General features: G+C 48.3%; 2 protein-coding genes across 5 annotated transcripts in view; one reads left to right on the top strand and one right to left on the bottom strand.

The window, feature by feature from the left end:
- Positions 1–18,837, bottom strand: part of epb41l3a (erythrocyte membrane protein band 4.1-like 3a) — a 38,535-nt gene extending 19,698 nt beyond the window's left edge. Inside the window, exons 1-13 of the mRNA XM_030078837.1 lie at positions 18,811–18,837; positions 13,160–13,259; positions 12,694–12,873; positions 12,162–12,266; positions 11,789–11,831; positions 8,849–8,924; positions 8,046–8,167; positions 7,783–7,879; positions 7,432–7,519; positions 5,300–5,344; positions 3,480–3,632; positions 2,048–2,145; positions 991–1,166 (exon numbers count right to left, since the gene is read on the bottom strand). Of these exons, the coding sequence (XP_029934697.1) occupies positions 991–1,166; positions 2,048–2,145; positions 3,480–3,632; positions 5,300–5,344; positions 7,432–7,519; positions 7,783–7,879; positions 8,046–8,167; positions 8,849–8,924; positions 11,789–11,831; positions 12,162–12,266; positions 12,694–12,873; positions 13,160–13,249 (1,273 nt within the window). The 5' untranslated portion in view covers positions 13,250–13,259; positions 18,811–18,837. The remainder of the gene's footprint in view (positions 1–990; positions 1,167–2,047; positions 2,146–3,479; positions 3,633–5,299; positions 5,345–7,431; positions 7,520–7,782; positions 7,880–8,045; positions 8,168–8,848; positions 8,925–11,788; positions 11,832–12,161; positions 12,267–12,693; positions 12,874–13,159; positions 13,260–18,810) is intronic.
- Positions 18,838–25,518: 6,681 nt separating this feature from the next.
- zbtb14 (zinc finger and BTB domain containing 14) overlaps positions 25,519–27,500 on the top strand; it is a 16,195-nt gene continuing 14,213 nt past the window's right edge. For 2 of the 4 annotated variants that reach the window (XR_003930136.1, XM_030078821.1), the window contains exons 1-2: positions 25,519–25,590; positions 27,058–27,246. Coding sequence is in view for 3 of the 4 variants with exons in the window: in XM_030078821.1 (XP_029934681.1) it covers positions 25,534–25,590; positions 27,058–27,246 (246 nt within the window). In the remaining variant the exon portion in view is untranslated. Of the gene's footprint in view, positions 25,591–25,662; positions 25,847–26,036; positions 26,742–27,057; positions 27,247–27,500 lie in introns of those variants that run through there. The other 2 variants (XM_030078822.1, XM_030078824.1) reach the window with 2 other exon arrangements.

Below are 27,500 nucleotides of genomic sequence, written 5' to 3'. Positions count from 1 at the left end.
AGTAGTAGTGGCAGTAGTAGTGGTAGTTGCAGTAGTAGTGGCAGTAGTAGTGGCAGTAGTAGTAGTGGTGGTAGTGGTAAAAACAGTAGTTGTTGTAGTGGCAGTAGTAGTAGTAGTTCAGTAGTAGTGGCAGTAGTAGTGGCAGTAGTAGTAGTAGTGGCGGCAGTAGTAGTGGCAGTAGTAGTGGTAGTGGCAGTAGTAGTGGCAGTAGTAGTGGCAGTAGTAGTAGTAGTGGCAGTAGTAGTGGCAGTAGTAGTGGCAGTAGTAGTGGCAGTAGTAGTAGTGGTGGTGGTGGTAGAAACAGTAGTTGATGTAGTAGCACCAATGGCAGCACGGGCAGTAGTGGTTGTAGTAATAGTAGTGGCAGTAGTGGTAGTAGTAATAGTAGTGGCAGTAGTGGTAGTAGTAATAGTAGTAGCCGTAGTAAAAGTAGCAGTAGTAGTAGTGGCAGTAGCAGTAGCAGTAATAGTTGAATTAGTAGTTGTACTAATAGTTGTAGTATTTTGATCGTCATGGCGTCTCTTTAGCGCGGCGATGCTGCTCTACCTGTGTGTGTACCGCCGTTGGCTGTGGGTGGCGTTGTGATGGCTGGAGAGCCAATCAGAGAGTGAGTGGGCGTGGCCCTCGGAGCTGAGGACCAATCAAAATATCTTGTCACCAAGGTTCATCAGAAACAAACGTCCCATCAGGGTGCTCCGTCCCAGAGCCATACGGGGCCAGAGGTGTCCCGCACCTGGCTATCACCATGGTAACCAGGGTCTGTGCTGTTGCCATGGTGCAGCCAATACCGCCCTGACTCACTCTGTCCATATATGGCTCTGGGAGGAAACACAATCTGTCTCAACATCACAACAATCCTTCTATCTTTCAAAGTAAAAGTCCAGTTTTCAGAGAGTCTTCAGAAATCTGTAGTATTGGCAGTAAAATGTACTTCAGTAACAGTAGTAGTATTAGTAACAGTAGTAGTATCAGCAGTATCAGTGTCAGTACCTCCATCCAGGCTGCGGCTCAGCGTGTACCTCTTGCTGGTGCATCGTGGGAAATGCGGGGCGGGCCGGGCGATCTGAGCGCTCGCCCGGCGGCTCTGGACCTGCGTCCGGCCGCTGAACCGGAACCTGGAACCCAAAGACAGGAACCGCCTCGGGGGCTCCTCTGGAGACACCAGCCTGAGAGACAGACAGGCAGCGAGGGAGACGGGCAGACAGACAGACAGGCAGACAGACAGACGGGAAGGGAGACAGATGGGCAGGGAGACAGATGGGCAGACATAAAGGCAAAGAGAGAGACAGACAGGCAGCGAGGGAGACGGGCAGACAGACAGACAGGCAGGGAGAGACAGACAGACGGGCAGACAGACAGACAGGCAGGGAGAGACAGACAGGCAGGGAGACAGATGGGCAGGGAGACAGATGGGCAGACATAAAGGCAAAGAGAGAGACAGACAGGCAGGGAGAGACAGACAGGCAGGGAGATAGATGGGCAGGGAGACAGACAGGCAGACATAAAGGCAAAGAGAGAGACAGACAGGCAGAGAGAGAGACAGACAGGCAGAGAGAGAGCCAGGCAGGCAGGGAGACAGACAGGCAGATAAACATATAGACAAAGAGAGAGACAGACAGGCACAGAGAGAGACAGAGAGAGAGAGAGAGGGGGGCAGGTGGAGAGGGAGATGTTATTTTCGTTGTTTCATCCTGATTTTCTTTTTTCTTCATCATGAAACACACACACACACACACACACACACACTCTCTCTCTCTCTCTCTCTCTCTCGCTCTCTCACACACACACACACACACACTCTCTCTCTCTCTCTCTCTCTCTCTCACACACACACACACACAGGCAGGATTATTGTTGCAGTGAAGCTCCGCCCCTAAAGATCACAGCTCTGATAGGTCAGCGCTGTGGTGGGTCATGGTGCATTCAGGGACTGACAGTAAACTGGGACATTTCAGCAACGTCGTGTAGCACACACACACTCTCAGAAACACACACACACACAAACGCACACACACACACACACACACACACACACACACACACTGACCTGAAGAAAGAGTGGTGCTCCACACACACCTTCCACAGCCTCTTGGCTGCTCTGTGATTCTGCAGCTTGAAACCAATGGTGGACTCAAACTGGTCAAACTGGAGGGACAGACAGGCAGGCAGACAGACAGGCAGGCAGACAGACAGTTGTCAGATTCCTAAAACTCCTGTTAAGAACTAAAAACTTGCTCTCTTATGGCAAATATTTCAGTTTCATGATTTTCAGTAAAATCAATTCAGAATGAAAGTGAGTATAACGCAGAGATGAAGACACACACACACACACACACACACACACACACACACACACACGAAATGTACCACGATAATAAAAAAAAAAACATCTTCCGTCTTCCTGTTGGACTTTGTCCACATGTTTCATGTCCTGGATGTTTTGTGAGCGACAGGAGAAAACGATGTGATGGTGCCGCCTGACTGGAGACTGACCCGCCTCGGCCTCACAGCCAATCAGAGTCAACGATCTGGAGCCTCTCATTACAGTTACAGTTACCATTCAGATCTGACACTTTTATCCACAGTGACGCACATAGGAGGTTTTTACAGGCCAACACATCAGGAGCCATGAAGCTTCTGGTCCAGAGGACAGAGGAGCCCCGAGGCCGAGCAGAGAGCACAGCCTGCAGGGACGAGGAAGGCATGGACGCTTTTCACTTGGTTTTTTGTTTGTTTGTTTTTTTTATGGGGGATTGCAGAATCCATTCGTTTTGTTTTGTTTTGTTTCAGACTGAGAGGGTTAGGGTTAGACTCTGTGGATCGAATGGAGTTTGGTGGCTCGTTCCTCCAGTGAGGAACCACAGAGAAAGAGTCCAGCTGCCGCTTTAGGGCCTTGTTGTGCTGGAGGCTCCAGTTCAGTAGAATCCAGCTGAATGCTGATCTGTTGTTGTACAGAGGGACTGGCTGGGAGGATGAGGACCTCAGTCTCTGACAGGCTGACCTGAAGGTGGCGCTCCTTCATCCACGCAGAGATATCAGTGAGGCAGGTGGATATTCGACTGCAGGAGGTGTGTACTGAGAAGAGAAGGGGACCAAGCACTGAGCCCTGAGGAACCCCTGAGGACCAGCAGCAGGACATAGCTTCCCCTCTCCTGACACTCTGAAGGATCTCCCTGAGAGGCAGGACTCAAACCAGCGGAGGGCAGATCCTGAGAAGCTCAGCGAGTGCAGAGAAGAGGATCTGCTGGTTAACGGTGTCGGAGGCAGCTGATTGGTCGAGCAGAAGTAGGACAGAGGACTGACCGGCAGCTCCAGCTGATCAGTGTTTCCACTCCAGACCGGAGGGTCTGCTTCGGAAACCAGACTGGTTCAGATCATGTAGGTTGTTTTTAGCAAGAAACTGTGCGGAGTACAACAAAGTACTGGTGTGTGTGTGTGTGTGTGTGTGTGTGTGTGTGTGTGTGTGTGTGTGTGTGTACCTCTCCAGGTCTGATCTTGATGTAGAAGTTGTTCCTCTTGTAGGAAATTTTGAGGATCTTAGGCCAGGAGAATCTGTTGATCCTCAGTCTGTCTCTGTAGACCAGCAGGCCGCTACTGCACACGCCCAGCATGATGGCCACGCCCTCCGAGTCCTGCACACACACACACACACACACACACACACACACAGCTTGTAAAGTGAATGTGAAACACATGAAACCTTGTATCTCCAACAGTCAATTAAAGCTACAATAATCAAAACTGAGTCTACATGGTTCTCATGGTCTAAGGGTGTTCACAGTGGGTTGGGGGCCCCCAGGGGCCCCTGAGGGTCTTTCACAAGATCCTCAGTTTAATTTCACATTGATTTAATTCACTAGAAGCTGTTAGGATGCAGAAACTGTGTGGGGCATCACTTGAACATTTTCTTCATTTTCATTTTCTGCTTTAATCTCCATCGGTCAGAGTTCCAGTCTGACTCGACTCGAGTCCAAAGTCAAATTTAGAAAAAAGTAAATATATAAAATCATCACAAAATTACAGAAAATTCTGAAAAATATATATTATATTGTCAAAAATGAAAGGTAAGATCAGTGATGCTGGATCAGATTCCCTGCATTTAAATGTTTATGAAAGAGTCTGCGTTCCGACACTGTTATTATTATTAATATATTATTATCAATCATCATCGTCATCATCATCATGTAGTGATGGAGAGCTGTGTGATCCACAGTGACAGGATGGAGACACACATGTTGAAGATGTGTTCTTTATGTTGTTGTGAACCTTCAGAGCTGCTTGTACTCGCTGTCTGCACACTCCTGGAAACTCCTGGAAACTCCTGGAAACTCCCCGAAACTCCTGGAAACTCCCCAAAATTCCTGGAAACTCCCTGAAAATCCTGGAAATTCCTGGAAACTCCCCAAAATTACTGGAAACTACCCGAAACTCCTGGAAACTCCCCAAAACTCCTGGAAACTCCCTGAAATTCATGGAACCTCCTTGAAAATCCTTGAAACTCCCTGACACTCCTGGAAACTCCTTGAAAATCCTGGAAACTCCCCAAAATTCCTGGAAACTCCCTGAAAATCCTGAAAACTCCTTGAAAATCTTGGAAACTCCCTAAAACTCCCTGAAAATCCTGGAAACTCCCTGAAAATCCTGGAAACTCCTTGAAAATCCTGGAAACTCCCTGAAACTCCCTAAAACTCCCTGAAGCTCCTGGAAGCTCCTGGAAGCTCCTGGAAGCCCCTGGAAGCTCCTGGAAGCTCCTGGAAGCCCCTGGAAGCTCCTGGAAGCTCCTGGAAGCCCCTGGAAGCTCCTGGAAGCTCCTGGAAGCCCCTGGAAGCTCCTGGAAGCTCCTGGAAGCTCCTGGAAACTCCTGGAAGCTCCTGGAAGCTCCTGGAAGCTCCTGGAAGCTCCTGGAAGCTGCAGCAGAGCCTGAAGGCTCCAGGCTGCTCTCAGCTGATCGGTTTGGGATCGTTAGAGCGCGGAGCTTCAGGTTGTGTCCTGCATTCTGATTGGTTGATGTAAACCAATTCTGATTGGTTGATGTGACCCTGAACTAACAACACACACAAACACACACACACACACATATACACACACATACACATACACATACACACACACACACACACACACACACACATCAGTGTGTTGCTGGTTTAAACTGGTTTAGTGGTGACGAGCTCGATACTGAAATAATGTTTTTAATTGACTGATGGCTGGTTTCAGATGATGGCACTGCACACACACACACACACACACACACACACACGCACGCACACACACACACACACAGAGGAAACAGTCTTACCTCTGTCTTAGCTGAAGACAAGCAATCAAACCGGCTTCCTACCAGCTAGACCATTCAGACAGACAGACAGGCAGACAGACAGGTAGACAAAGACAGACACACAGACACACAGGCAGACAGACAGACAGACAGGCAGACAGACAGACAGACAGGCAGACAGACAGGTAGACAAAGACAGACACACAGACACACAGGCAGACAGACAGACAGACAGGCAGACGGACAGACAGACAGGTAGACAGACAGGCGGACACAGACAGACAGACAGGCAGACACAGACAGACAGGCAGACAGACAGGTAGACAGGCAGACACAGACAGACAGGCAGACAGGCAGACACAGACAGACAGGCAGACAGACAGGTAGACAGGCAGACACAGACAGACAGGCAGACAGACAGGTAGACAGGCAGACACAGACAGACAGGTAGACAGACAGGTAGACAGGCAGACAGACGGAACAGAACAAAAGAACAAAAAGAAGAAAAGCTGATCGGTCTAAATGGACGACATTATTGTGCCAAGAAAGCTAACAAAGCTAATAAGGCTAATAACGCTAACAGGGCTAACGAAGCTAACAAACGCTAATGAGGCTAACAGGGCTAACGAAGCTAACAAACGCTAATGAGGCTAATGAGGCTAATGAGGCTAATGAGGCTAACTTGCTGTTTGTGTGTTAGAGGCCAATAAAGTTTGATGTCATGACAGAGAGCTGGGTTAGCGTTAGCATGTTAGCAGCCTGCTAACCCAGGAGGTCCCAGTGGGAGGGGCCTGGAGCTCGCCCACAGGGGGCGCTCAGGAGGCGGGCAGGGCTCGCGGCTCAGGCAGGTGAGCTGCTGCTCGGCCAGGTGAGTCAAAGCCCCCCCACCCCCCCCACCCAGGCTAATCTGGCTAGCAAAGCAGTTACACTGCTGATGCTAACGCTAAAGCTAGGCCCTGGTTTCTATATAAGCAGGTCAGAGATTAGTGTGTGTGTGTGTGTGTGTGTGTGTGTGTGTGTGTGCATGAATCAATGGAAAACGATGGGGGAAAAATCATTGCACTCAACCTCCAGCTCTCTCTCTCTCTCTCTCTCACACACACACACACACACACACACACACACAACACATTGATGAATAAGAGGTGGTGTGTATGTGTGTGTGTGTGTGTGTGTGTGTGTGTGTGATTGACTGGGTCATGGTAATGTCCTTCACCACAAAGATCAGAGCAGAGGCCCCTCCCTGTTTCCACTCAGGTCCTCAGTTTGTGATGTCATCACCCTGTACCTCCATGATCCATACATCCCTACATCATCATATTATATCATCATATATATACATATACACACACACACACACACACACACACACATCATATACATCATATATGTATATAAATACACATCAGTGTCAGTGTAGCTCAGACTGAAGTTTTCCTCTGCCCTCCCGTCATGACCTGTTTGTATTAGAATTACTGAAAGTATTACGATAAGTATTAGTATTACAGTTAGTATTAGTATTAGTATTAGTATTAAGGTTAGTATTAGTATTAGAGTTAATATTAGTATTAGTATTAGTATTAGTAGTAGAGTTAGTATTGGTATTAGTATTAGGGTTAGTAACGCTGAAGCGCTCCCTCCTCCTCCCTCCCCCTCCTCCTCCCCCTCCCCCTCCTCCTCCTCCTCCTCCCCCTCCCCCTCCTCCTCCCCTTCCTCCTCCTCCTCCTCCTCCGCCAGGGAAAATAGTCCCTATGCAGGGAAACGTTTTGCTTTCCACAGCCAATCATCAGCTGTGTGTTTTGTGAGTGTGGAGGACTTTGCAGAACATGATCAGGCGGCTGCTTGAAACACACACACACACACACACACACACACACACACACACACACACACACACACACACAGTCTGACTCTGGGCTGTGAAATCTTTATTGACAAAGGTTTTGTTGACGTGGAGAAACATTTAAAATCTTTGGCTGCTTCTTCCTGTTTCCTTGTTTCTGGCCTCCAGTGTCTGTAAATTACATCACTCATCCAGAGGGTCAGCACTGAGCTGGTGCATTGTGGGAGGTGGTGGGTGTGGCTGCTACTGTTGCTAGGAGACTGAAGGTCACTGTGTGTGTGTGTGTGTGTGTGTGTGTGTGTGTGTGTACCTTGGCATGGTGAAGGTCGACTCCATACATGGAAAGTTTTTTTACATTTTCCAGGAAGTGCATTTCTGCTTCAGCTGGTGTCATCCCCCTGAGCGCGTGCACACACACACACACACACACACACACACACACACACACACACACACACACATCAACGTTTAAATATCAGATTTGTGTGTGTGTGTGTGTGTGTCTGTGTGTGTGTGTGTGTGTGTGTGTGTGTGTGCGTGTGTCTGTGTGTGTGTGTGTGTGTGTGTGTGTGTGTGTGCGTGTGCATGTGTGTGTGTGTGTGCGTGTGCATGTGTGTGTGTGTGTGTGTGTGTGTGTGTGTGTGTGTGTGTGTGTGCCTACCTGTAGTTCCTGTGCAGCTCCATGATCTTCTCCTCCATCTCCTTGGTTTGATTTGGAGCAAAACAAAGTTCACTGACGTAATCTGAGCCGGACTCATCTGAAGAGTAAAGTCACAGTAGAGTCAAACACAACAGAGCAGAGGACAGTAGAGGACAGTAGGAGGACAATAGGGGACAGTATGAAGACATTAGAGGACAACAGAAGACAGTACAGAATAGTAGAGGACAGTAGAGGACACAGTAGAGTACAGTAGAGTCTCTCACCGGGGTCGTAGTCTCCCAGCTCTGATTGGACGGTGTACGAGCCCAGAACTGTGTGAGTCGCAAACGAACAAGGAAGTCGACCAGAAACTATATCCTGTCTGAGCTGCAGACACAGGAAGTACCTGCACAAAGACAGGAAGAGAGACAGACAGACAGGCAGAAAGACAGACAGACAGAGACAGAGAGAAAGACAGGCAGAGAGAGAGGGTCAGACAGGCAGGAAGGGAGACAGTTCTTGTTTTGTTACTGAAACTGAGATGTTCAGACGTCCGTCACACCTCAGTGAGCTGCTGAACTCTCAGACTTTATTTTATGACAGAACATGAGGACATTTCATTGCATCTTTGCAGACAACATGCAGAGCAGCAGCAGCTCTGAGGCGCACACGCTGAACACCTGAGCCCTCAGGTAGCTTTCTTACCTAGCACAGCTGCTAGTTGTCACCTGAAGGCAGCAGCTGAGCAGCAGCAGCAGCAGATGCAGCAACAGATGCAGATGCAGCAACTGCAGCAGCAGCAGATGCAGCAACAGATGCAGCAGCAGCAGATGCAGCAGATGCAGCAGCAGATGCAGCAACAGATGCAGCAGCAGCAGATGCAGCAGATGCACATGCAGCAGCAGATGCAGATGCAGATGCAGCAGCAGATGCAGATGCAGATGCAGCAGCAGATGCAGATGCAGATGCAGATGCAGCAGCAGATGCAGCAGCTGAGCTGCAGGCTGATGAGACGGCACCACAACATCTCCTGAAGGAACCCTGTCCCTGCTGCTGCTCAGTCTGACTGACAGCTGTGTGGGCTCACCTGGTGATGTCCTCAGACAGCTGGGCGGGGTCAGGAGGATAAAACTTCACATTGAAAAAGAAGTTCCAGGGAACACCTGAGAGACAGACAGGCAGAGAGAAAGACAGGCAGGGAGAGAGAGACAGGCAGATAAAAATGCATCCATGTGACTGACGCCAGAAATAAAAGGATCGTTTAAACGTCGCTCCACTCCCTCAAAGGTCAACAGTAGAAGCCCTACAGAAATGGTGAACATCATCTGAGAGCTGGAAAATGAATCTGAGCTGCATCTCCGCTCTGTGTGTTGAGTTATTCTAGTCATAAATCTGGAATAAACACTGTGTCATTTTATTGATTATACAACACATAGATCCGACCGAGCAATCTGATTGGTCAATCAGATGTTTAGAATGTGCTCAAATGGGCATGACAGTACAGCTAGCCGTATGAAAAATACCTCATCACTGAAAATATTACTCCGCCTATATCTTATTGCCCGGGTCTGTGTGGTTTCCATGGCAACATGAAACGTTTCACTGAAACCCGCATCAAAAGCCGCTGTCAGCTTTGTTCGCCTGCATAATGGATCGATTGGTTGTCAATTTTGGTTTATTTGGCGACCTAAGTTTGGATAAACGGCTGAAGCGAGGAAGACAAGAAAGAAGAGAAAAAGAGGAGAGATACGAGAGAGTGACGAGTGAAGAGCTGGATCAGCTGGAGAGGTCAGGAAATGAAGCCGGTACGGCCCGGTCAACGTCTTGGGACCGTCAAATGTCTACAAGACTACCTGACAAACACCGGGCAAACAGCTGATTTCTCACCTGTAAGGAAAGAAGAGCTGAACAAGATCCTCCGTGAATTTTATGGAGCTTTAATTTCTATAATAAAGAGAATGAAATGCCTCAGAAGATTCAGCACCACGGACAGTACCTGCTGAGGCAGATTCAGCACCACGGACAGTGCCTGCTGAGGCAGATTCAGCACCACGGACAGTACCTGTCAGATTTTCCACGGAGATGTGCGGCTGTAACTTTGTTCTTGTTATTAATGTGTTAATGTTACCAGTTATTAATCAGCCTATTAATCGTTATTCATTTGTTTATTCTTTATGAGTTTCCTAGGCCATTGATTTAATTAATCATTAAGGCTGAACAGAGTTATATAATCACCTTTTCAGGCTGTTAGCAATTTACCTCTGAAATAAAGACCACAGTTTTCACAGATGTGTTGATTTATTAAATGTTCATTTCAATGTACAGATGCAAACAAATTGACAAATTAATTAAATCAATGGCCTAGGAAACTCATAAAGACTAAACAAATTAATAACGATTGTTAGCCTAAAGATGTTTGTTGTGGCGCCGACACTGGAAAGCAGTAGCCTGTATTTAAATATAACTGTTCATATAAGTTGGTTGTAGATAAAGATCAGCTGCTGAGTCGTTGTCACGGCAACTGTTAGATTAAAAATGACTGAGAAGTCGGCAGGAGTATAACTATCAGTCCAAGAAAAAAAATGATTTTTTCCAGTGGATATTCTAGTTCCAACATGATTGAGCTAGCAGAGCAGTTTTGTGTTGCTGTGTGTGGAATTTATTCAGTTTTGGGAAATCATGATGTCTAGAAAACATGATCAGCCCAAGTTGGCTGCTGATAAGGACTAGTTACCGTCAGATCTCATGTATTTCCACTGAAACGGAGAGAATACGAGCAAAAAACTTTGGTATTTTGGCAGCGAAATGCCCACAGTATGGATACATTTTGATTAAACATTTAATTTTGTTGGTAATAGTTGTATAATTGCATTATGATGAAAATGGACCTCAGCACAAGCGCCTCGTTCCTGGCCGCATCACTGTCGTGACAATAATAACAGTCAAGCACACCCTCTCGTGTAATAATGCTTAATTTAGAGTGTATAAGGCTTAGAACATTATGATGGAAGTATATGAAGCCATTCCTATGTTCAGTTATGCGTCATAAGTTGCAGCAGTATTTTTTTATATTAATACCATTTATCACCATTTGTTACAGATTTTGTGAAAGCTTTAACCATTTTGTTCGCTGGAGAATTAATAAAAATGGTCAAAAATCCTCACCACATCCTCCCCTCCCACATCAGGACACCAAGACCCTGAGGAACACCACAGAAAAATTCAGGCTGTGATTTGGAGTCAAACAATTTTGACATTCACAGATTTCTGTAAGAATTTGAATTTTTCCTGTGATGGGATGTTGAGCGTTGTGTTGTGTAAATGTGTCAGAAAGTGTCCCTCACTGTCAGTCCAGCTGGAGAAGCAGAGCTCCTCTGAACGGCCTCGCTCTCTAGTTTGTGTCTGTAAAGTTTGATTAGGCTGTGATTCTCCTAGAGGTCACTAGAGGTCATTTTCTCCAGCTTGGTCCAGTGTGACAAAAGTCTCTGCCTGCAGTGAAATGGCTGCTATGGGGGCCAACATCATCACACAGGAATCAAATGTGGCTCATTGAATCCACAAGAGTCTCAGCTTTCCAGTCAAAGCAACTGATGCAGCTCCAAGACTGTTTAGGCCCCAGTCTGCACACACACACCATTTTACAACAGGCCACAAGAACACATGTGGACTGCAGGCTTTGGGGCCCAAACTGCATGGGATTAGCAGAAGGTGGGCGTGTCTGCAAAGGGGAGAGAACCCATTTTCATTCACACAGCTGGAGGTCAGAGGTCAAGGGTTGGTATGAAGCAGGACCTGCAGGCTGGGGGTGATGAAGAGGTTAAGACTCAGCCATGATGAAGCTGCTCAGAGCAGGTGGAGTCTGAAGACACAGCTGAGGGGCGGAGCCAGAGGAGCCACCTGCCCAGGTGAGGGGAGTGCAGGGAGAAGATGATTGGTGCACTCTGAGAAGCACGGCAGTCAGGAGCCAATCAGCTTCCTGACTGAACCCGTTCAAAAAAAAAAAAAAAATCATGATGTCATCACTGACCTCTGACCTGCTTCTTCATCTCCTTCGATGGATCCAACCAGTTCTGCAGAGAGACAGACAGGTCAGAGAGACAGACAGGTCAGAGAGACAGACAGGTCAGAGAGACAGGTCAGAGAGAGACAGGATAGACAGACAGACAGATGGGCAAGGGAGACAGGTAAAAAAGACAGTTTACAGAGACAGACAGACAGACAGACAGACAGACAGAGACAGACAGACAGACAGACAATGAGACAGACAGACAGGTAAGAGAGACAGAGAGAGACAGACAGACAGGTAAGAGAGACAGAGAGAGACAGACAGACAGGTAAGAGAGACAGACAGTGAGACAGACAGACAGGTAAGAGAGACAGACAGACAGACAGACAGGCACCTTCTGGTTGTCTGCGTCCCTGAATGTCAGACCGAAGTAGTCTCTCTCCAGCAGGTTGATGTGCTCACACACCTTCTCAAAAAGCTGCAGGCCACGTGCACGCTTCTGCTCACACACACACACACACAGACACACACACACACACACACACTTTCAGAGCCTTCACACTTTCTTCACTCCAGTTTTCCATCAGCCCAATAAAGTCCTCCACATGAGTTTTCCTAAAAGCAGCAGCACTGTTGGCTTTTCAGGACTTTTTCACACTGAAATGCTCCCTCCTCTGTCTGACTCTGAGCTGTGGAACCTGCAGCTCCTGCAGGATCTGATAAATGATTTGTTGACAGAAACATTTAAAATCAGTGGAATGAACCTTTAATCACATCATCAGTCAACAGGAAACATCAGTGATGTCATCGGTTTTAAACACTGTGACTGGCAGGATTATACTGTGTAATTACAATGAGATGAGAGTCTAGATAAATGCTGTGTGTGTGTGTGTGTGTGTGTGTGTGTGTGTGTGTGTGTGTGCCACCTCCATGGTGCAGGTGTACAGCGACCCGTCCAGCAGGGTCACTTTGATCTGCATGGTCCTGAAGCTCAGCGGGTTTCTGGCCGGCGAGCGAGCGATGCGGCTGCTGGACGACAGGTGACTGGCTGTGTCTTCGGCCAATGAGCTGTGAGCTTGGCTCTGCCACGGCCCGCCCTCCCCGCCCTGAGGGAACAGGAAGTGACATCACATTTCATTTCATTTAAATACTTTTACATTTATTTTCTCTTTGCTTCCTGTTCCTTTCACCAGCACTTCCATCTTCCTGTTACCATGGAAACCACAACATCCTCATTAACTGTTAACATAGCAACTATCAGAATATCATTAGCTGTTGCCATGACAACTGCTAGGTAATCCTCACCTGTTGACATGACAGCCACTGGATACACATGAGCTGTTACCATGGCAACCACTGTTTTTTTTTTTTTTTTAAAAAGGTGGCTGTTACCTGTTTGGGTGTGGAGTGGGCGGCGGCCTCAGGGAAAGACTCCGCCTCTGTGGGCTGGGCTTCCTGCGGCTCACCTGGCTCTGTCGTCATGGTGATTCACCTGAGACACAGTAACAGCAGCATGGTTACCACGGAAACACGGGTGCAGCGGTTTCACTGATCTGAGATGGGAGAGCGGGCTGGGATCTGATCAGAGGTCAGAGGTCAGACATTCATGTGAGACTTCCTTCAACAAATACTTCAAAAATAAAAACATACAAGTGAAAAACGCAAGAAACTAACCTAAAAATGAGAACGATGAGAATGTTTCCAATAAATATTTCCAATAAATATTTGCAAAGTAATTACAAGAAAATTATATTTCTTATTGTTAAAATCTATATTTAAAATTACAAAAAAAAAATCTTAAGATCACAGAAATAAAAAACATAAAAAAAACTTGAGAAACTGAAGAAAAAAGTGAAACTAACAGGTTTCAAAGGGTTATACCGACAGCTGATCCCAAACTGAGAAAAGATAAGCTGTCAGTCATGAATCACCATGGCAACAAGCCAAAACAACAACTGAGGGCGGAGACAGACCAGAGCCCTGCTGCCATAAACATCTTCAGCTTCTACGTCTATTTTTCTTTTTTTATTCTATTTCCGCTTTGAGCACATGTGGAGGTCGGCTCGTCTGCCTGACAGAAACCCTCTGAGGCTGCGACCGAGCCCAGCCTCACAGGGAGAGAACGATATGATATGATATGATATGATATGATATGATATGATATGTACAAGTACAGAGGTTACAGTGTCTACAGTGAGTGTTGAAACACACACACACACACACACACACACACACACACAATGAGAGAGAGAGAGACTTGGCTTTAGAGACAATCTAATCTGATCATGACTTTAGCCCACATCACACAGATGTGGGTCAAAGAGAGAGAGAGACAGACTGAGAGAGAGAGAGAGAGAGAGAGAGAGATAGAGAGACAGAGAGACAGACATAGAGAGACAGAGAGACAGACAGAGAGAAAGAGAGAGAGAGTTAAACAGACAAAGGAGCTCATCTTCACTTGCAAGATGAAAAAGAAAAAACAAAAAGCAAAAAATAACAAAAATAAACCAACAGCACAGAAAAAACAGTCCACACAGCAACACACAGAACCCGCACAGGGTCCACACCGCCTGTGAGAACCCGCACAGGGTCCACACCGCCTGTGAGAACCCGCACAGGGTCCACACCGCCTGTGAGAACCCGCACAGGGTCCACACCGCCTGTGAGAACCCGCACAGGGTCCACACCGCCTGTGAGAACCCGCACAGGGTCCTTACAGGACAGAACAGCCCCCCCTCTCCTTCTCTACACCCACATTAGGACAGTCAGTTTGGGGAAACTAAACTCCACATCCTCGTCCCGCTGGCCAGCTGGCATGTGGCTCTCCATCACGAAGGTCCTCAGGTGCTCCTCAGTAACCTGACTGAGCAGCCTGGGTCTGATGTTGCTGTTGATGATGCTGTGAAACAGGGGCTCCTCAAACAGCCAGAGAGCAGCAGCAGGTCAGATCTGCCTCCCCCGGCCTCAGCGGACACGGTAGCTTCCTGTAGGCCGGGTTAGGGTTAGGTTAGGTTAGGGTTAGGGTTAGGTTAGGTTAGGGTTAGGTTAGGGTTAGGGTTAGGTTAGGGTTAGGGTTAGGGTTAGGTTAGGGTTAGGTTAGGTTAGGCTGTCTGCTGGATGAGCTGAGCTGTGTCCAGCCGCCGCACGCCACAGCGGCTCAGCAGGCTAGGAGCACTCTTCACCTGACAGGTGATGTCTGTGAGACCCTGTCCTCCTCATTTCACCAGCGGGTATGAGAAGGGGGCTCAGATCCAGCACTGCCATTACCAGATAAAGTCCACCATGGCCCGCTGGACGTCAATCAGGCATCTTGCTGGAGGGGGGCCGTCCGTCTGAGCCGCAGCGCTGAGGCCATCAAATTACTGGCAACCAAAACTCGACCCCAGTACAACAGCTGGGCTAAAAACCACTTCCACTCAGACAATTTAGCACACACTTTCTCCATCACACCCTCCCAATTCTGCCTCTGCTGGTCCTCTGACCCAAAAACACACCCAACACCTTCATGCCTCTTCTCCCCCACTGCAGACCTGCAGCCACCTGTCCTCCCTGTCCAACATATCAACTTTATGGTCCTGGAAGGAGAAGGAGTGTCCCTTTTCCTTCAGGTGCACGTACCCCATTTCCCCCTGGGGATCAGAAAAGTGTTTCCAATTCTGATTCTGTTAACTGCTGAGTCATGACCTGAGGAGCTGGTCCTCCCATGCTGAGTCATGTGTTTGTTCAGTGGCTGTTTGGTTCCACAGATGCAGATCTTTGTATTCCTCACTGCACTGGACTGCAGACACCAGGTTTGGCTGTGGGCTCTTTCATGTGGACCAGTTTGCATCTTAATGTGCCGCCCCATGTAAACGGTGTGAGGATGCTCCTGCAGCAGCTCCGCAGGACTGATCACACACCTCTGCTCCAAACACAGCAGATTAAAAATCCCCAGCACGGCTCCTAATCTCTGGTGGATCTGTGGTCCCCTGGAGCCTCAACTCCTTGCAGAGATCTTCTCCGAACTGAAGAGGAAAGAGCTCAGAGCGTCCATGAGGAGACCTGATGAGGCTCCTGTCACTCCCTCCTGCATGACTCCTTACAGCCTGTTTCCTCATGGGAGGTTAGAGCTAGTCTGGGTTAGGGTGAGTCTGGATTAGAGCTAGTCTGGGTTAGGGTGAGTCTGGATTAGAGCTAGTCTGGGTTAGGGTGAGTCTGGGTTAGGGTGAGTCTGGATTAGAGTTAGTCTGGGTTAGGGTGAGTCTGGGTTAGGGTGAGTCTGGATTAGAGCTAGTCTGGGTTAGGGTGAGTCTGGATTAAAGATAGTCTGGATTAGGGTGAGTCTGGATTAGAGCTAGTCTGGGTTAGGGTGAGTCTGGATTAAAGATAGTCTGGGTTAGGGTGAGTCTGGATTAGAGCTAGTCTGGGTTAGGGTGAGTCTGGATTAAAGATAGTCTGGATTAGGGTGAGTCTGGATTAGAGCTAGTCTGGGTTAGGGTGAGTCCTTCTTAGGGTTACTCTGGGGTAGCCCTAGTCTGGGTTAGGGTTAGTCTGGGTTAGGGTGAGTCTGGGTTAGGGTGAGTCTGGGTTAGGGTTAGTCTGGGTTAGGGTGAGTCTGGGTTAGGGTTAGTCTGGGTTAGGGTTAGTCTGGGTTAGGGTGAGTCTGGATTAGAGTTAGTCTGGGTTAGAGTTAGTCTGGGTTAGGGTGAGTCTGGGTTAGGGTCAGTCTGGGTTAGGGTTAGGGTTAGTCTGGGTTAGGGTCAGTCTGGGTTAGGGTTAGTCTGGGTTAGGGTGAGTCTGGATTAGAGTTAGTCTGGGTTAGGGTGAGTCTGGGTTAGGGTGAGTCTGGGTTAGGGTTAGGGTTAGTCTGGGTTAGGGTCAGTCTGGGTTAGGGTTAGTCTGGGTTAGGGTTAGGGTTAGTCTGGGTTAGGGTGAGTCTGGGTTAGGGTTAGTCTGGGTTAGGGTGAGTCTGGATTAGAGCTAGTCTGGGTTAGGGTGAGTCCTTCTTAGGGTTACTCTGGGTTAGCCCTAGTCTGGGTTAGGGTTAGTCTGGGTTAGGGTTAGTCTGGGTTAGGGTTAGTCTGGGTTAGGGTGAGTCTGGGTTAGGGTTAGTCTGGGTTAGGGTGAATCTGGGTTAGGGTGAGTCTGGGTTAGGGTTAGTCTGGGTTAGGGTGAGTCTGGATTAGAGTTAGTCTGGGTTAGGGTGAGTCTGGGTTAGGGTCAGTCTGGGTTAGGGTTAGTCTGGGTTACAGTTAATCTTGATTAGGGTTAGTCTGGATTTGGGTTACAGTTTGTCTGGGTTAGGGTTAGTATCATAAACAGTAGTAGCAGTAGTAGTAGTAGTACTAGTAGTGGAGGTATTATTAGTGCTAACAGTAATAGTAGTATGAACAGTAGTAGTAGTAGTACTAACAGAAGTAGTAGAAGTATTAACAGTGGCAGTAGTATTAGTACTAACAGTAGTAGCAGTAGTAATAGTGGTAATAGAAGTAGCACCAATTCTGGTAGCATTAAGAGTAGTAATAGTAGTAGTAGTCGTCGTCGTACTAATATTAACAGTATTATTAGTGCTGACAGTAGTAGTAGCACTAACAGTTGTAGTAGTAGTAGTGGTAGTAGTAGTACTCACACTGGTAGTAGTAGTAGTAGGATTAACTGTACTAGTAATAACAGTAGTAGGGTTAGGGTTAGGGTTAGGGTTAGCCCCTACTAGTAATATCGTCATTAGTAGTAGTGGTAGTAGTAACAGTTGTAGCACTAACAGTAGTAGTAGCAGCAGTACTAACTGAGGTAGTATTAACAATAGAAGGAGCAGTAGTATTAGTAGTACTAAGGGTGATTGTACAAACAATGTAGTACTAACAGCAGTTAGTACTAACAGTAGTAGTAGTAGTACTAACAGTGGTAGTAGTAGTACTGATTATAGTAGTACAAAAAAGTAGTAGTAGTAATAAGAGGAATAGTCATATATACATGCTGTGATACTAACAGTAGTGGTTGTAGTAGTAGTAGTGGTTGTACTAACTGTAATGGTAGTAGTAGTAATAGTAGTAGTAGTGCACCAGTAGTTCACCAGTACACCAGTACACCAGTAGTAGTAGTAGTAGCTGTAGTATATTAGTACTAACTGTAGCAGTAGTAGCAGTAATAGTAACAGTGGTAATACCTACAGTAGCAGTGGTATAGTAGTTGTAGGATTGTATAATATCTTAGTCCGATGAATCTGTCCTTACTTAAAATATATGGAATAATCCTATAGTACATTTTACAAGAATACTATAGAAAAATACTGAGAAACACTACAAAGCCAACAGATCCTGTATGATAAAATACTCTTAACCTCACCCACACAGGAGTACCACAGGAGTATCACTGCAGTACCACAGGAGTATCACAGGAGTACCACAGGAGTATCACAGGAGTACAACGGGAGTACCACAGAGGAGACAGAGCCCGTAAAGTAAGACAAGGTCAGCCAGAGCTGAGAGGAACATTCTAGAGAAACCAACATCACCTCCTGCCAGAGGAGCAGCACTCACCACAGCTCACTACGGTAATACCACAGGAACACTACAGGAATACTACAGGAATACCACAGGAATACTACAGGAATACCACAGGAATACCACAGGAATATCACGCAGGGCTTGGTCTTTGTCCCGGCCCGTCCCGCCTGCCCCGCTCCTCTCCGCTGAGTATTATGGGATGCTGTAGTGATGCAGGGAACACCCAAACAGACACTGCAGCTCCGAGGAGGAGAGGAGAGGAGGAGGAGAGGAGAGGAGGAGGAAGAGGAGAGGATGAGGAGGAGGAGAGGAGGAGGAGGAAGATGAGAGGAAGAGGAGGAGAGGAGGAGGAGAGGAGCTGCAGGTTTGATGCAAAAACGGCGCCTCGTCTCTTTCTGCAGGTCTACACCCTTTTACCTCTCTCTCTCTCTCTCTCTCTCTCTCTCTCTCTCTCTCTCTCTCTCTCTCTCTCTCTCGCTCTCTGTTCAGTTCCGTCTCTAATCAATGACACAAAGTGATCGATAATATCTGATCGATGGATGATGATCGTGTCTTTACCTGTCCTCGTGCAGGACGCTCGCTCTCTTCCTCCCGGCAACACGTCGGTAAAGTGTTCGCCCTCTCTCTGTCTCTGTCTCTCTCTCTCTCTCTCTCTCTCTCGCTCGCTCTCTATGTCATCGCTCTCTCGTGCGCCTCAATATGACACCGGCCAGCACGAGATACCGGCGGCCCGGTGCAGTGACGTCATGACGCACGGTGCGGCAGCACAGCAACTGGATTAAAAGTGACGGTTGATGTAATGATTTCAGCATCACCGATAACCACCTGAACCAGAGACAGGCTATCAATCAATAATCTATCTATCTGCACGCCTGTCTATCTGCCCGCCTGTCTATCTGCCCACCCGCCTGTCTGTCTCTCTGTCTGTCTGTCTAATCCAGCAGCAGATCAGATTATTGTTGGATTACAAACACACACACATCTGGGCAAATGTTGTGTGTGTGTGTGTGTGTGTGTGTGTGTGTGTGTGTGTGTGTGTCTGTGTGTGTGTGTGTGTTACTCACCATTGAATTGGATGCATTCAGTGTTTTGTTCGGTTGAGGTGGAGAAGAAGAGGAGAGAACTTCCTGTTAGCTCAGAGGAGGGAAAAAACTGTCTGTCTGCCTGTCTGTCTGCCTGCCTGCCTGCCTGCCTGTCTGTCTGTCTGTCAGTGTCTGCCTCCCTGTCTGCTTGCCTGTCTGTCTGCCTGCCTGTCTGTGTCTGCCTGCCTGCCTGCCTGCCTGTCTGTCTGTCTGTCTGCCTGTCTGTCTGTCTGTCTGTCTGTCTGTCTGTCTGTCTGTCAGCCTGTCTGCCTGTCAGCCTGTCTGTCTGTCTGTCAGCCTGTCTGCCTGTCAGCCTGTCTGTCTGTCTGTCTGTCTGTCAGCCTGTCTGCCTGTCAGCCTGTCTGTCTGTCTGTCTGCCTGCCTGTCTGTCTGCCTGCCTGCCTGCCTGCCTGCCTGCCTGCCTGCCTGCCTGTCTGTCTGTCTGCCTGTCTGTCTGCCTGTCTGGTTGCATCAGATTAACAGAAGTCAAAGGTTGTGTTTCTTCTGCTACATCTGAAAGTGCGTCTTAATGTCGTCTCGATGGAAAGGGGGTGGGTTTTTATCGGGACGTGTTTCTTCTAAATCCTTGAATGGTGTATTTTAACGTCCTGCCAGGCTGAGGTCACGTCCCCTGGGCTTCATGTTGAACCCCTTCTCACAAAACCCTGGTACAAAACCCAAAATGGAAAAAATAGAAAATAAAAAGATAATAAGATGATAATAACTTTTGAAGCCTACAAGCTACAGGGACAAATGAACACATTTCTCCATACAGTTTGGACCCATTCTTTATTAGTTATTCCAGCGCCAGGTGATAAGGACACAGGCGGGTGAATGAATGAATGAATGAATAACTGAACCCACTTTTTTACACCTGTAAAATGTGTCATGTGACCACAAAGTTGATTGTGATTCTGACAGGTGGATGGGAGGTTGACTGGTCGACACGCCCAGAGGCAAGCCTGGCATGTGGCCACCTCCTAAACTCTACCGAAATACATATTTTGATGGCTTTTACTATTATTTAATTAACTGAATTCCAGAAATATGTAGTTAGGTTGTTGCTAGCATGTTGTAAATTGTACCACTGTATTCCTCATCCTTGAAAATGTAGGATTATCCACCAGGATCAAGATCCTAGGTGGTCTAGAACCTGAGTTACAGGTAAAATCACAGCAGGTGGCAGCCATTTTGAAAAATGGTTGCCACGGTTACCACGGGACAAATCTCCGATGGCCTTATAGCCCAAAATGATCCTTAGGGCACGCTCTAACAGTGTTCCAGATTTCATGCTTGTATCATGACGTGCACGGTTCCATCAAAATACTGGCCCATCAGTCCGCCTGTTGTTTCTGTGTGACTGTTGTCCTGAGTCAGGATGCTTCAGTCGTCCTAACAACCATTTCAATGCGTTCCTTTGGCCAAACCTGTCTCTTTATGATGAGCGCTTCAAAAGTTATGCTGCTCTCTTTTTTTTCTGTTTGGGGTTTGGTTAGGAAATGTGTCAGAAAGGGTTCGACATGAAGCCCCGGGGACGTGACCTCAGCCTGGGACCCGACGGGCACAACGTGAAAATACACCTGCAAGGATTCAGAAGAAACAGGTCCTGATCAAACACCCACCCAAAACACCTGGACCCCCTTTCCATCTACACTAATTGTTGTTGTTGTTGTTGTTGTTGTTGTTGTTGTTGTCGTTGTCGTTGTTGTTGTTGCTGTTGTTGTTGCTGTTGTTGTTGTTGTCGTTGTTGTTGTTGTTGTCGTTGTTGTTGTTGTTGCTGTTGTTGTTGCTGTTGTTGTTGTTGTCGTTGTTGTTGTTGTTGCTGTTGTTGTTGTTGTTGCTGTTGTTGTTGTTGTTGTTGTTGTTGTTGTTGCTGCTGTTGTCGTTGTTGTTGTTGTTGTTGTTGTTGTTGCTGTTGTTGTTGTCGTTGTCGTTGTTGTTGTTGTTGCTGTTGTTGTTGTTGTTGTTGTTGTCGTTGTTGTTGTTGCTGTTGTTGTTGTTGTTGTTGTTGCTGTTGTTGTTGTTGTTGTTGTTGCTGTTGATGTGGAGCTGAGCAGGACACAGTGGCTTCACTTTGAAGACAGACAGACAGGGAGCACTGTGCGCTTTGAGCCGGTTTACAGCCGGTTTAGACTGGTTTAGACTGGTTTAGACTGGTTTAGACTGGTTCCAGACAGTTAGACTGTAGCCAGGTGGTTAGACAGTTTTCAGCTGGTTTAGATCGGTTCCAGCCAGTTTAGATCGGTTCCAGCCAGTTACACTGTCTTAAGCTGGTTAGACAGTTTTCGGCTTGTTAAGACTGGTTTCAGCCGGTTTAGACTGGTGCGGCGCAGCACCAGTCTAACCACGTGGCGTGGCGTGGCGTGGCGTGGCGTGGTGTGGTGTGATGCAGCGTGGCGTGGCGTGGCGTGGCGTGGCGTGGCGTGGCGTGGCGTGGTGTGCTATAGCGTGTAAATGAGGAGATGCCGACATGACGCCTTGTCTCTCGAAATGCTCGAAATGCTCCCAGAATGCATTGCAGGGCAGCTTCCATTGACCGTGAATGGAGGCGACTGATCCTGTGGCCACGCAGCGTCAGGGAGCCAGTCAGGGAAGAGAAGTGCATGCTGGGATTCAGCGTCTCTCTGACCTCACACAGGAGCTCCGCCTCCTCCTCTGTCAGCCTCGTCTCCGTCAGCCCACTTCCTGTTTCCTGAAGGCGTGGACGTCGTTGAGACGTCTCGAAGCTGATTGGCTCTCGCAACAAATCACTGCACAAGCTCAGTGTGTGTGTGTGTGTGTGTGTGTGTGTGTGTGTGTGTGCGTGCTCTTCTGTGGACAAGACTGTCCAAAAATAAAACTCCTGCCTCCATTTGAACAGCAAACAAACATGTAAACAAACAACAACAACAACAACAACAACAACAATGTGAACATTCAGACATTCACTCTGAAACATCAGCATGACAACCTGTCTCTCTCTCTCTGCCTGTCTCGCTGTCTGTCTCTCTGCCTGTCTCTCTGTCTGTCTCTCTGCCTGTCTGTCTCTCTGCCTGTCTCTCTCTCTGGTTTACCTGTAGTTTTTCTTCCTGTTGAAACTTGTCACAGATGATGATGATGATGATGATGATGATGAAGAAGATGATTTCCTTTCTCTCCGTGTGTTGTTGTTGCTCTGGTACCGACTGATGTTCCAGCCTCTCTGTGCCAATCTGTTCTCTCTCTCTCTCTCTCTCACACTCACACACACACGCACACACACACACACACACACACACACACACACACACACACACACACACACACACAGAGGCTGGATTATTGGTTTTTACTCTGTCAAATCAAGCCCCGCCCCCAGCAGATTACTGCTGATCTCTGATTGGCTGGGCTGTTGTCAGTGAGAGCCCAGCTGTGTGCTGATTGGCTGACAGGCCAGTGGGCGGGTCCAGCTGGTGGCTTCAGTGGGTCACGGTGCGTTCAGGGGCTGCTGGGTCAGATCCCCCCTTTTTTTCCCCCATTATTTTCTTTTTTACTTTTCTTTTCTTCTGTACTTTTCTCTTTTTACTTTTTTTTTTTTTTTTTTACTTTTTCTTTTCTTTTAACATTCTTTTGTTTTTTTACTTATTCTTTTTTTCAGATTTCCTGATCAGGTCTTTTTGTTTGTTTGTTTGCTCCTCACCTTTTTCCCTCATCAAGGCAGTTTGCTTCAAAGTGCCTGGAATTTATTTCTTATATGGTGACGCACGAGACTTTCACACCATTTATCACTGAACTCTCATATCATTCACTTCCTGTGGGTGGGTCTTAGTCGTGGCCCCGCCCACCTCACCCTGCAGGGCGCAAGTCACCACGATTCAGGTTCTTTCACAGGAGAACCGTTCTATTATCGGTTCTTTGGCTGCCCCCCTCACCGTGTGTGATTGGTCCAGATGTCACATGGCGAGGCGGGGCAGGGCGGGGCGGAGCGGGGCGGGGCGGGGCGGGGCGAGGGTCAGAACCAAGCGAGCACGCCGCCATCACACTGCCCCGCCCACGCCACCTCCTCTGTGTTTCAGGGCTGGTGTGTTTGTGTACAGTAAACGGATGTAAACTAGGTCATGTGACATCATGTGATGTCACTGAGTGATGTCACCCTGCCAGCTGCAGCCTACATGCTCCCAGGCATTAAAAAGGTCCATGTTTGCACCAAATACAATCAATTAATACATTTATACATGAATGAATAAATACATTTATTAATGAATAAATCAATAAATTAGATGAAATATGAATGGAAGGTAAAGTGTAACTTGCAGGCTGTGGCTGAGTCACCTTGAAAACTAGAGAGATGAAAAATAGCTCATACAGTCAGTATTGTAAACATAACATAATGTATTATCATATGATGTAATATAACATAATGTATTATAACATAATATAACATAATGTAATATAATATAATATAATATAACATAATGTAATGTGACAAAACATAATGTATTATAACACAACATAATGTATTATAATATAATATAATATAATGTAATATAATATAACATAATGTATTGTAATATAATATAACACAACATAATGTATTATAATATAATATAATATAATATAACATAACATGATGTAATATAATATAATATAATATGACATGATGTCATGTGGCCTGACAGTCACGGAGCTGCTCTCTATGAGCTACAAAGCACAAGGAGACAAACGAGGGGAGGGTCCGGCTGCAGGGGGGCGTGGCCCGCCCCTCCACAGGTGAGCACACCTGGCCACGCCCCAGGAGGCAGGCGCAGGGAGCTGGGAGCCACAGGGGCTCCAACACACACACACACACACACACACACACACGTCACAGTCAGCTGACAGGTGTGACGCCAGGTGTGAACCCTGTCAGTGCAACAGCAGCAGATCATGTGACCTCCCCTCAGGTCACATGTCACTTCCAGCCCGTGCGTGCGGCTGCTGTCACGCCTCAGAGCAGAGCCACACACACACCACACACACACCGCCTCACACCACCTCACACATACCGCCACACACACCACACACACACACACACACCACACACACACTCCACCTCAAACACCGCCTCACACAGACACCACACACACCGCCTCACACACCTCACACACCTCCTCACACACCTCACACACCGCCTCACACTGACAGAAGAAGAAGCAGCTTCCTGTCTGTCTGGAGGGCCATCTTCCCAGCATGCCTTGCTGCAGAAAAAACGTGAAAAATTTGACAATGGCGACACCTGGCGGCCACTGCTGACAGGTGCATAAGTGTGTGTGTGTGTGTGTGTGTGTGTGTGTGTTTTGGAGGGGGTAATTTAAAATTAATCAACAGGTTTGAGTGACTTATAGTTTTATTATTGTTGTTGTTGTTGTTGTTGTTGTGTTTATATGAGGACATTGAAAACAGAGCACGTTCCAAATCTGACTCTGACCTCCAGGTGAGACTTTTTACTTTTGGCTCCGCCCACCTGTGAAAACTGGCCAAACTTTGATTTTTTTTAATTAACACACATCAGCCCGCTCCGAGCGGGACAGGTGAAGCAGCACCTGGCCACCTCAGCACGTGTGTGCGCATGCTGTCCGTTACGTGTCACAGTTGCCATGGTAACTGTGATCACTGCACTCCTCACCAGGGAGCCGCCGCGGCTTACTGAGACTGACCACCAGAAAAACAACAGTTAATTACTGTTGCTTCGTAAGGAGTTTTATGAAAATATTTTTTAAAAACATGAAGAATTAATTTCCACCTAGCATCTCTCTAAGACTGATTGGCAAAGTACAGCAAAAAAAACCTACATAAATTATTTAGAATTTTATTAAATATTAAAAATTAGAACTAATCTAATTAATCAATACACAAGATGGAATATTAAAAACTACTATTAACTAAAAATAGGCCTTATTTTTCACAAAGCATCTCTATATTAAAAACACAGCAACAAATGTGTAAACTTATTAGTTTAATTAAATATGAAATATGAAACACTAACGTTAGACAGATGTTATAATGAGACAGTTAAAATGAGATATTAGCGTGGTTAGCATTAACTGGCCTTAATACTGCACAACATGCTTCACCATAGAATGACCGTGGTTATGCTTAAGTCAAACAAACAAACAAACAAATAAACAGACAGACAGACAGACAGAGAGACAGACAGACAGAGAGACAGGCAGCGACAGAGGTTTGCCTGCTGCAGTGAAACATGACTGGTTTTGATGACGGGCTGCTCTTCGCTCAGAAAATACTGAATACAAGGAAGGTAAGAAATATTTCATAAAATGCAGCTTTCTGGACAAAACAAAGCTTTTTCCTGAGCCACGGGAGTGCGCATGCGTGGGCCCGAGTGCTCCCTCTCGCTGCCTGCGTGCTCCTGCAGTGTGCGTGCTGGCGCAAAGCGCGGCCTTCCGCCCTGTGCTCGTCCTCAGCACCGCAACCGGACAAAGTGAGTTCGTGGCCCCGGAGCCGCCGACAGGCAGCCAGCAGCCCGCCGAGGAGAGCCCGGCTCCGGCCTGACGGTAAGACGCCGCTCCCGCCGCCGCGCGGCCGCTCGGGGCCCCGGGCCCGCGGTGTTTACGGGGGATGCTGCGCGCTCTCGAGCCCCGGCCGTTCATGGCTGCTCGAGCTGTTCTCGTTCGTGTTGCGAGGCCGCGGCGCCGCTGCTCGCGTGCCTGAGCGGCGGTCCCGAGGACGGCGGAGGGGGAGCGGGACCGGAGCGGCTCGGAGCCCGCGGCCCCCCCGCTCCGGTCCCGCTCCGGTTTCCCCGCCCGGCGGCTTTACCCGGGACCCTCTGCCGGGCTGACGCCGAGCTCTTCCGTAACGCCATTTTGACTGCAGCCCGCGGCACGCGCTGCCCGGGCCGGCGGCTCCCTCCCGCCGCCATGAAAACACCGAGTCGGTCCGAAATCACCGCCGAAGCCCCGCAGGCAGCGAGCCCGTCCCCCCGCACCGAGCCGCAGCGACACGGCCCCGGCCAACACCGCGCCGACACCCCGCAACCTTATTACCATGAGCCGGGAGGTTAGCATGCTAGCCGCCTGCCCTGCCCCGCTAGCATCCCGGCTAACACACCGCGGCGCCGGGCTGGAGCTGCTCGGGTGGCGGCCGGAGGGGCAGCTCGCTCCCCGGCCGCGGGGCTCCTGTCTCCGGCCGGGACCCGCGGCGCAGTCGGTGTGCAAACGGAGCGGAAGCCGGCAGGTGGCGGTGAGAGGCTCCGGGAGGCTCCGGGAGGCTAACCGTTAGCCTGCCGTCCGCTCGCGGCTCACCGTTTGTTTGGGAATGGCAACGCGCGTGCACACGCACCGGTGCGTGTGCCCGCGGTAGCCAGCAACATGAACTCCTGGCGGCGGAGAGCACGGAGGGACGCAGCTGCCCTGCCGCAGCCGCCGAGCAAGGCACTGACACAGCAGCCTGGTAACCATGGAAACACAGCAGGCCAGCTAGCTGTTAGGGCCGTGAGACACCCTCACCTGCAACAGGCACACACACACGCACACACCACACACAACCACGGATCAAACACTGCCATGACACCTGGGACACAATAAACACTCTGATCTGTCCACACACACACACACACACACACACACACACACACACACACACACACACACACTAATTAATTGCCTACAACTAACTGTCAGCAGCGACAGCACAGTACTAATGATGTGTTATTTCCTCACTGGGATGTGTGTGTGTGTGTGTGTGTGTGTGTGTGTGTGCGCTGCAGATGGCGGAGACAGTGAAGTACGTTGATGATGAGCATAAGAGCATCTTCCTGAAGCTGCTGAACGAGCAGCGTCTGGAGGGCGAGCACTGCGACATCGCCGTGGTCGTCGAGGACGTCAAGTTCCGCGCTCACCGCTGCGTGCTCGCCGCCTGCTCCAACTACTTCAAGAAGCTCTTCAAGAAACACGAGGTACCTGAACACAACACGCAGTACTGCGAACACAACACGCAGTACTCCGAACACAACACGCAGTACTCCGAACACAACACGCAGTACTGCGAACACAACACGCAGTACTCCGAGCACAACACGCAGTACTGCGATCACAACACGCAGTACCCTGAACACAACACGCAGTACTGCGAGCACAACACGCAGTACTGCGAGCACAACACGCAGTACTGCGATCACAACACGCAGTACCCTGAACACAACACGCAGTA

Source organism: Myripristis murdjan, chromosome 20 (assembly GCF_902150065.1).
Source record: "Myripristis murdjan chromosome 20, fMyrMur1.1, whole genome shotgun sequence".
NCBI classification, from domain to species: Eukaryota; Metazoa; Chordata; class Actinopteri; order Holocentriformes; family Holocentridae; genus Myripristis; species Myripristis murdjan.
Note: the sequence above shows the minus strand (reverse complement) of the source record. Positions and strands in the feature narration are given on the sequence as shown.